Source organism: the organism of the source record quoted next, mitochondrion (assembly GCF_042453785.1).
Source record: "Malus x domestica mitochondrion, complete genome".
NCBI lineage: Eukaryota > Viridiplantae > Streptophyta > Magnoliopsida > Rosales > Rosaceae > Malus > Malus domestica.
In genome coordinates this window covers 6924-17160 of record NC_018554.1, presented here as the reverse complement: position 1 = coordinate 17160, position 10237 = coordinate 6924, and the positions used below count along the sequence as shown (strand labels likewise).

Here is a 10237-nt window from a genome sequence, read left to right as displayed (position 1 = left end):
AGTAAGCGCTGCAGATCTGATCTATAAAGAATGACCCTCATTCGATCTCAGATGGAAAAGGAAGTCAGTTGAATTTGAACGATGCATACCCCTTCCTCATTAACTATGTCATCTCACTTCCTTTAGTTTAGCAGCTCCGGTATCGGTATCGGTAGCATTCACAGCGGATTCTTGAACTAACAACCATGTTAGCAAGCGCTTTCGCTTCGCACCTTGATTTTTTTCTTTCAAACCAACCTTGACTATTGAGATTATCCATCTTCTTTTCCGAATCGAAATAAAACTAGTATCCACCTTCTTCCTTTGCCGGTATCCTACGATCTCTTGACTAAGTCATTTCACACTAAGCACTGAGAACATGGGCCCGTACCGTGCTACTGCCTTGACCTAGGATTCTTTTCCTCACATCGGATTCTGAACTGGAAAACTGAAGCTTGCGAGATTGCTTGGTACCCTTTGCACTGTTTGCAAGCCTTTTCCCCTTGGACAGATAGCGTTGGGAAGGAGAGAAGGATTCGAGAGATTGAGATCGATCTCCCTTCCCCTCTTTCAAGATCAGATCGAGAGTTCCAACAGAACGAGCATTCGCTCTACTTCTTCTTCCCTCTTCAAGCTGTCGAATATAGATAGGAGATCCACTTCAAGGTAGTAAAGGCAAGCGCATAGGCAGGGGATAGGCATTCAAATCACTATCTTCAAATAGCGTAGCGTATATAAGAGAAAGAGTGGCTCGTGCATCTTTTCTTCTTTTAGATAGGCAACGGAAGCAAGCATGAGCGGAAATGATCAATGACTTGAGTTTAGTTCTTGAGTTCGAGCGGGGGTAACATTCCGGTCTTAAGCAAAGCCGTCCTGCCTGTACTGTTCAGTCAGTTGCATATTGGTAAGCATGATTGTAGAAATACAAATAGGCGAAGGAGCTGTTTTCAACAAATTAATATATGGGTGCCTGGTGAATCCACATGATTCAGCCTCAGAACGCCCTTCGTGCCTAAAATTCAAGGGCTTTGATAGGGAAATGCACACACTTGTTGTCGTTTCAGATGCGGTCAAAAAGCGCGTAGAGACTACATATGAGGAAAATGCGAATAGAGATGCGGAAGTTCCTGTTGGAGTTGGAGGTGCAGGAGCAGTGAACATTACTCTTGCAGTAGCTCTTGCAGAAGGAAGAAATGCGGTAAAGAGGAGTCCCAGTCTGGGAGAAGGGGGCCCATCTGTTTCAGAGGGTCCGAAGATTCATTTCAAAAAAACAGGAATGTCAGAGCAGTTAGTCCGCATGCCCCTAACTACCTTGTTCCTGATTGGATTGCTTTCTTAGTGTGGCATCTTTTTGTTCGGGTGATATTTTCATATATAAATGTAGGTAGAGAAAGAGGAAAAACCGCGGATCGTAATACACCACTGGCATGTATGCTGCAACAAGGTAGTTGGTTCTTGTTTGAATGAATGGCTGCCTTGTGATAGCTGGCTGTTAGAAGAGCGGCCAAAGAAAATGTACTGTATCGTGGATGAAAGACAGGCCAAACATATCCCAAACTTCTCGGCACTTCGTTCTGCCCTGGCGGCTATTAAAAAATTCAACAGCAAGTCCCTCGTAGTAGCAAAAAAGTAAGAGTAACAAAGATGCAAGGGAAAAAACAAAGTAGACAAATCCCATCGTCAAAAGGCATTGTCTATCGAATCCGAGCAGCTTCGCTTCCACCTCCGATCTTAGTAAAAAAGGGAAAATAGTAAGGTCGACTTGATGCACCAAATCGGCTAAAATCAGACATGGGAATACCTCTACCTCCTGATCCATTGGGTTCTTAAACTTATTTGAGGTCTGTTACTGGTTTTTCATTAAGATTGTTTTGATCCTCTTCGAGCGGGTCGAGTTATTATAATGTTAAAAATAACAGATCCGTTAATCTTAATAAAACTACCACATTCAAAAGCCGACCCGAATCAGTCCCCAGGTTAGCAACCTTGCGACCCTGTCCTGAATTGTTGTTAGAGATGTCCTTGGGATGAATACGAGGAGGTTTAGCAACAGGTTTCTTTAGACTCGCGTTTTTCATCACCTTAGCCTCGCCCTTGGTAGCTTCACTAGCCTTGGTAGGCATCGGACGAGTCACTCCTGGGATATCTCCAAAGATTGGTCTTTTATGCAACTCAGAAAATTACTCTTCTACATCATCCACATTCTCATTCGCAAGAAGGCCAAAACGTGATCCACTTGTGCGCATTCCAGCATCATTACTTCCAGGAATTTTAGTGTTTTTACGAGCCCTTCTAGTAGTAACCAAATTCCAAGGTCCCAGGGAAGAGTTCCCATCATCAGAAGACTCAACTGCTTTATCTTTATTTGTCCTAATGGAATCATTCAACCTGACAGATTCAGAAGCAGAGTTTACACTCTGATTCATTCCAACATCTAAGCTCCCAGTGGTATCAGAACCCATTGTCGTGCAATTAACTCTCACGTTACCATTGCCCTCTTCCACAACCTTAGAAACAACCGAACCCAGACCAGCCACACATTGAATTTGATCATGACCAATTATCCCACAACGAAAACAAACCTGGGGTAGGCTCTCATACTCCAAACGAATCCATTTACCACGGATCTTCAAACTAGACTTCAAAGGCTTATCCAAGCCGCCCCCCGTTGAGTAAGTAGTATCCGATGGCCGTGAACGGAAGGTGCTATGTCTTGTGACTTGAGTTGCATGGAAAGATAGAGAAGGACGGCTGCCGTGCCTATCTGAAAGTGCTGTGAGGTTTACTTCCCTTTGTGCTGTTCCGAGCTTCTTGTTGAGCCGAGTTGATGCAACTTCGGTTATACCGAAGTTAATGGGGCAATCCAATAAGTAACCCTGGTTCATTGCTGGCCATGATGCATAAATGGAGACCCGATTTCAAGCCTTCTGAGTATAGAATTTCCCTTAGCTGTTTGGATTCGCGGCTAGATATTCATTTATTACTTTAAGACTGATCTCAATCCGATAAGTAAGTGTTCTTCTGGCGAAAAAGCCTTTTGGGTCTTTTTATATGTATCTGCAACAAGATAAGGTCAACGGCAGAACTTCCTAAAAAGCAGAGAATCCCCTGCGACTAAGGGCGAAGAAAGCTCCCCGGATCGAAAAAGACGTAGCCTCGGTTGTCTAGTTGTCTATATAGATGGCGAAGGCAGAAAAAGAGAATCCCCTTGTCTACGCGGAGAAAGGAAAGAGAAATAAGGCCGGCCGAAGAGCCAATTTCTTTTCGTTTCCAAATCGATCAATCCATGCCCTTCTCTTCGGATAGGGATCCCCGTTCTTATGATTTCGTACAATTTATATTCCTATTTTGATTAGATATGAAGATAGTGTTAAAGGGAAAAACGACGATATCTACTTTCATATCTTTACTTTTGGTCCCATACAATTTATGATTAGCTTCTAATCAGATAAGAAAATATCATAGACAAGATAAGAATCTAAATTCCTCTATCTAATCCAAAAAGGAAAGCGCAAATCCATCCTGTACGAATAAATTAACGCATCTGAAAGATTAAAAGACTTTATTCTAGAGGTCTTTCTAGTTACATCGGCCAACTCCGGCTTTCGATCAGGCGAGCGTAACAACTTGGCTCCTACGACAGGAACTTGGAATGGCAATTGCTCCCTACTAGTAGAATGGGGAATCCAAGGCGCAAAAGTATACAGCAAGCCCTTGGTTTCTCCCGCATTGTTTTTGATTCGAATGTGATAGGGATCGGTAATGGCCCAAGGTTCGCTTTGAACTCTCAACCATAATGGATTATCGGCACGCCATCCGGGGGTTCTTGTATGCATAGGCGGCAGAGGGTACCGAAAAATGCGAAAATAAGTCCTATCACTATGCGGATATCTATAAAATCCTGCATTTGCACACCTTTGAATGGAATAAGCTGCGCACGCTGCCCTTGGTTTTCTCTTGCATTGCAAGCACCGCGGGATGCTTATGCTTAACACATGGGATTCGTCATAGCTTTAACTCGAAAACTCCAATCCAATTCAATAGCTTACCCGACTCGATCCATGTTTTTTCCAGCTTCTGCAGTTAAATAGGCCTTTCGTGCGATAAGGAAGAAAGTCCCGTTAAGCAAGTACTAATCATAAGGTGCGAAATGTGATGTATATCAAGACGGAGAAGGAGACGCAAGCGGAAAGATTTAGATTTACATATACAGCTTTATTTAATAAAGAATTGGTAAGAACCCCATATCTTAAGTAAGTAGTTTTATGCCTCATAATAGAAAGGTTGCCACAGTCAAATAGAATGCTGTAGGTATAGGTGGATGAAAAAAATAATGAAATCAAAATAGCGTATGAAATACGCCCAAAAGTCCCATGTTTTTCTGGACCAACCAGATTTCCGACAAGTCTTTCTGTTAGAGCAAGAAGCGGAACTACAAGTGAATCTTTTCCGAAATGGATCCTATCAAATATTTCACATTTTCTATGATCATGTTATTCTTAGGTAGACCACTCGTTAGGCTTGGGTTCGCTTACTTTTATTTGCTTTTTTGGAATTGGCTTTTGGTAAACGCACCTTTTGCTGACATCGATCTTATGCATTTTTTTTCGGACTCTTTGGCCGTGAACTCTGGCTCAATCGCCGATTCCAATTCAGTTCATAATATACCTATCAATGATCCCCCTTTCAATCCTATTGATCAAGAACCTAACAATAATGTAGTACCTCTCGACGTTGTCGATCAATTTCGTATACTCAACCAAGAGACGGAATTGGAACTCTTTGCTCGGATACGACTTCTAGAGAACCGGTTGATTGACGGCTTGCCACCGCAAATGAACTTTGGCGAGTACGAAGCCTTAGTCAGAGGGTTTCTCGATGACACCCTGACCATTGGACACTACCGTAATGTCCTAAGCAATGAGCTCTTTGATCTTCGCCTGTTAGAGTTTAAGGCGAATCTCTTAGAGCAACTCGTCAATTTGTTTTTGAGCGAAACAACTGAGCGGCTCGCTCAAATATTGGCAGACTCGCCCTTTCGCGAGGGTGCCATAAGGACCGAAGCTCTTTCATTTATAAACGACTTTATGAGTCGTTTAAATCTGAATGAGCCCCAGTCCCCTTTTGATAAAGGATTGGTGGAAGCTATGCTGCGGTACTGGATCCAAGATGCCCAGCAAAACGGGAATCTCTCCGCCGTGTATAGAGAGTTCCTCCGGTATTTCCTTGGAAACTAAACCGGCCTTCCCATTTCAATAAAAAAGCCCCGCTCCGGCCCCTCTCTGACAAGGAAAGAAAGAAATAATCTCAATTTTACGACACGATGGCTGTTCTCCACTAACCACAAGGATATAGGGACTCTATATTTCATCTTCGGTGCTATTGCTGGAGTGATGGGCACATGCTTCTCAGTACTGATTCGTATGGAATTAGCACGACCCGGCGATCAAATTCTTGGTGGTAATCATCAACTTTATAATGTTTTAATAACGGCTCACGCTTTTTTAATGATCTTTTTTATGGTTATGCCGGCGATGATAGGCGGATCTGGTAATTGGTCTGTTCCGATTCTGATAGGTGCACCTGACATGGCATTTCCACGATTAAATAATATTTCATTCTGGTTGTTGCCACCTAGTCTCTTGCTCCTATTAAGCTCAGCCTTAGTAGAAGTGGGTAGCGGCACTGGGTGGACGGTCTATCCGCCCTTAAGTGGTATTACCAGCCATTCTGGAGGAGCTGTTGATTTAGCAATTTCTAGTCTTCATCTATCTGGTGTTTCATCCATTTTAGGTTCTATCAATTTTATAACAACTATCTCCAACATGCGTGGACCTGGAATGACTATGCATAGATCACCCCTATTTGTGTGGTCCGTTCTAGTGACAGCATTCCTACTTTTATTATCACTTCCGGTACTGGCGGGGGCAATTACCATGTTATTAACCGATCGAAACTTTAATACAACCTTTTCTGATCCCGCTGGAGGGGGAGACCCCATATTATACCAGCATCTCTTTCGGTTCTTTGGTCATCCAGAAGTGTATATTCCCATTCTGCCTGGATCCGGTATCATAAGTCATATCGTTTCGACTTTTTCGGGAAAACCGGTCTTCGGGTATCTAGGCATGGTTTATGCCATGATCAGTACAGGTGTTCTTGGATTTCTTGTTTGGGCTCATCATATGTTTACTGTGGGCTTAGACGTTGATACCCGTGCCTACTTTACCGCAGCTACCATGATCATAGCCGTCCCCACTGGAATAAAAATCTTTAGTTGGATCGCTACCATGTGGGGGGGCTCGATACAATACAAAACACCCATGTTATTTGCTGTAGGGTTCATCTTTTTGTTCACCATAGGAGGACTCACTGGAATAGTCCTGGCAAATTCTGGGCTAGACATTGCTCTACATGATACTTATTATGTGGTTGCACATTTCCATTATGTACTTTCTATGGGAGCCGTTTTTGCTTTATTTGCAGGATTTCACTATTGGGTGGGTAAAATCTTTGGTCGGACATACCCTGAAACTTTAGGGCAAATACATTTTTGGATCACTTTTTTCGGGGTTAATCTGACCTTCTTTCCAATGCATTTCTTAGGCCTTTCGGGTATGCCACGTCGCATTCCAGATTATCCGGATGCTTACGCTGGGTGGAATGCCATTAGCAGTTTTGGCTCTTACATATCCGTAGTTGGGATTCGTCGTTTCTTCGTGGTCGTAACAATCACTTCAAGCAGTGGAAATAACAAAAGATGCGCTCCAAGTCCTTGGGCTGTTGAACAGAATTCAACCACACTGGAATGGATGGTACAAAGTCCTCCAGCTTTTCATACTTTTGGAGAACTTCCAGCTATCAAGGAAACCGTGAAGTAAAAGAAGAAAAGGTAGACGACTTCTACTAAGAACCTAACAGAACAAGCAATGCCCCATGCCTTTCTTGGTTGGACCAGCCCAACCGGCGACTTCCGTCTTCCTGAATTGGGAGAGCAAGAACAAGTCTCTCTTCTTTTTCTTCTTATTACGGGCGACCCGTTTTCTCTTTTTACTTTTTTTTTCAGTGGGTTTTTACCCTTTATTGGAACTTTTAAAATTCTTCCTACTGAACGGGAGCTACTAGATTTTTATTTGAATCTTCCTTACCAAGACCCCGAATGTGTCAATACCACGCTGCTCAGTAGTCCACCTGCTGAGCAGGATTCCGCTTTCCAGTCGTTTATGCGGCTAGAATTCTCCGTATCCACCCCGGAAATGGTGATTTCTCTATTCAAAACCATTTTTTTCGGGCGGGAGGACCCCCTTTTGTTTATTCCAGCGGAGGATCTGGATTTGCTACTTCGCGTAGCTCTCGAGAGCGTGGAGTTCGACCAGAAAGCGCTTTCCGAGATTTTTGAAAGCCTTTGTAAGGACCGGCACGAATCGCCTTCCTACTCCAGCGTTATGGAATCAAAAGCCGATGCTTTTTCTCAGTTATTGGAACAACACCGAAACGACCAATTGGCTAAGCGTCGGCGTAACCAGGAGCATGCTGAGGTTCATCGATTACAAGAGCGGATTCGTGAACTTCAGAAGGGGCGCGAGTCTCTTTTGAGACAAATCGAGCGGCTCCCGCGCTAAGCAGCAAATCTCCGCGAAGGAATAGCAAAACCTAGTTCACTGATTTGGTAGGGGAGTCATAACATTTTTTTTTCTTACATTCTACGTTTCCGAAACAGATCCTATCAAATATTTCTATTTTTCCTTTGAATTACTCATATATATATCCTATGAATTTAATTTCGCACCGGAAACTATTCTAGGAGAAGTTCGAATCCGTTCCGTTCGGATATTGATCGGTCTTGGTTTGACATGGTTTACGCGTTACTGGTTTCCGGAAGAGTTAATATCTCCATTAGCTAAACCCTTTCTTACCCTGCCCTTGGACTCGTATTTTGTTTGTACACAATCAACGGAGGCCTCCCCGACATATGTTGCAACGTCTTCAATAGCATGCTCTTATTTCGTCTTTCCCTTAATAAGTCATCAAATTTGGTGCTTTTTGATCCCCAGTTGCTATGGAGAACAAAGGACGAAATACAATCGATTCCTCTATTTAAGTGGTTCTCGCTTCTCCTTGTTCCTGTTCCTAACTCCTCCCCGGGTAGTTCCCAATGTTTGGCACTTTCCATACTTCGTGGGTGCAACATCAACAAATTCGCTCATGATCAAGTTACAACCTAAGATCTATGACCATATTATGTTAACTGTTCGTATTTCGTTCATTCCATCGGTATGCTCCCAGGTACCTGTAATTGTGATCCGTTTGCCAGAACTAAGGGGTCTTTCTGTGGAAACCTTCACGAACAATCGTCGTTTTTTGATGGTTTTTCCGCTTCTCACAGCTGCTCTTTCTACACCCCCGGATATCTGGTGCCAAACCGTCGCCCGTTTCCTTATTTCTTCGATAATAGAGTTGGCTATCTTTGTGGCGTCTATTGTACAAGTTCGTGAAGAAGGCTGGACGAGTGGAATGAGGGAAAGCGGCTCGATCGACAAAAAAGAAAAGTAGCCCAACCCTAGAACCTGGCAAAATAACTATCAATGAATTCCCGAGCAATTCTCAACCAACATATGCGATTCATTCCCGTAAAGATTCTAACACACAGAAGACTCGTTACCTTTGGAGCGGGATGAGTTATACATCCGGCGAGCGCCGGTGAAGAACGCAAGCTAAGCTGGAGCTCGGGTTTATATTCCATCAAGAGAAAGGGGGCAGACTGGTAAGAAGGCCGACCACATAGGGGGAGCGAACCGAAAAGCTCAGCTTTGAAGAGATTAAAATTTTACTTTTTCCCCACTTATCATCTTGGGACTTGTTCCCTCTTCAACTCAGCGCTTTATAGGTAGGCATTTTTATTGAGAATTAAGGTAACCACCTTTTAAAAAAGTAGCCGAGCTCTCACAAATAGAATTGGAGTACCACGGAGAAAAGCTAGCTGCATAAACAAGACAGGGATCGCCCGCTCGGCAATGCTACCTTGGGGAGGAGACAACAAAACACTTTTTTATAACAATTTAAACTCATATTCAAAAGCTTTTTCGATATATGAACAAGATTACTATAAAAGAGTTGGTGAACATTGTTCTGACTCATAGCTCTAAGATGACTAGCATGAATAAGCCAGCTTCAACACCACCTATACTCTGAATCATAGACAGACTTGCACCGGCCTCAACATAAAAGGATGACCCGGTCTGTCTATTTGTACGCATTGGCTTAACTCACTCCTAAGCTCCCTAGACACTGCAAAGAACACATAATGAAAACGGCCCGGTAAAGGCGGAACGAGAAAGGAGTTTGTTTGATAAAAAAGAGTTTGGGAATGCCCTGCTTAGTTAACAAACATCGAGTTTGGAGTCGGGGCAGCGTGGATACGAGACTATTGAAGTGAAGTTTGGAAAAATTTTGGTTTTCTATCTTCAGATTACAAAATTGGAGACTCACCAAGGCCTTTCAGCGATTCGACGCGCCCCCCTAAGCTAGACGCTTCACCTACCCGACCTCAGAGAGAATAGAACGAGTCGCCCGAGCCCAGTCTTACTAAGAGTTTTAATTGCTCCGTAGGATAGTAGGGCGAATGAATCGCATTAGTGCGATTTGGCTAGCGGAATCACCCTTATATATTCTATATTTTTCAACCAGGTCAACTGACGCCAGCATCGCCACTACGGAAACTAAATTTCCTTAGTCCTTTTTCTGTGAAACAAAGCCAAGCCTTTTCCGCCTTCCATCCCGCGTTTCCCTGCTTGAGACTGCTTTTTATTAGCCCAGTCATGAACCACCCCGGTTGGAGCCATGGTCTACCCGGCAGTGCTTCATATCCTCCTTGCTCTTTGTCTAATCTTAGACTAAAGGTACCAAACCGGGCATCCTTTTTTGTTGTTTTTCTTTTGGCTAAGAAGCCCGTAGGTTGTACGCCAGCCATATGTAGCTTGAACTGTGATGGCCACAATGCTTAGCTATTGCCGATACCCAAGACGCCTTTGGTTGAATGTTCACACCCGATCCACCGTCTGCACTTCCTACATTCAGTCCCGGAAATTGAAACAGGAAAACTGGAATTGTAACCTCCCGGTCTGCTGTAGTCAGCTTCACGGTGTGCCTGACTGGCGAGTCCGCCGTCTCCACGGCTTCCCTTTTAGCGGGCTGCTCCTCAAGCCTTCGAGTGCCGATCTTCGCGAGACGGCCCAAGCGAAGATCTTCGATCCGAATC

General features: G+C 43.7%; 2 protein-coding genes across 2 annotated transcripts; both read left to right on the top strand.

Moving 5' to 3' along the window:
- Window positions 1-5372: 5372 nt before the first annotated feature.
- cox1 (cytochrome c oxidase subunit I) lies at window positions 5373-6860 on the top strand. Its single transcript has one exon. It carries the CDS (start codon window positions 5373-5375, stop codon window positions 6858-6860), a length of 1488 nt encoding a protein of 495 aa, YP_006666110.1.
- An 844-nt stretch (window positions 6861-7704) lies between these two features.
- MRV66_mgp37 (Sec-independent protein translocase protein) lies at window positions 7705-8532 on the top strand. Its single transcript has one exon. It carries the CDS (start codon window positions 7705-7707, stop codon window positions 8530-8532), a length of 828 nt encoding a protein of 275 aa, YP_006666109.1.
- The last annotated feature ends 1705 nt before the right edge of the window (window positions 8533-10237 follow it).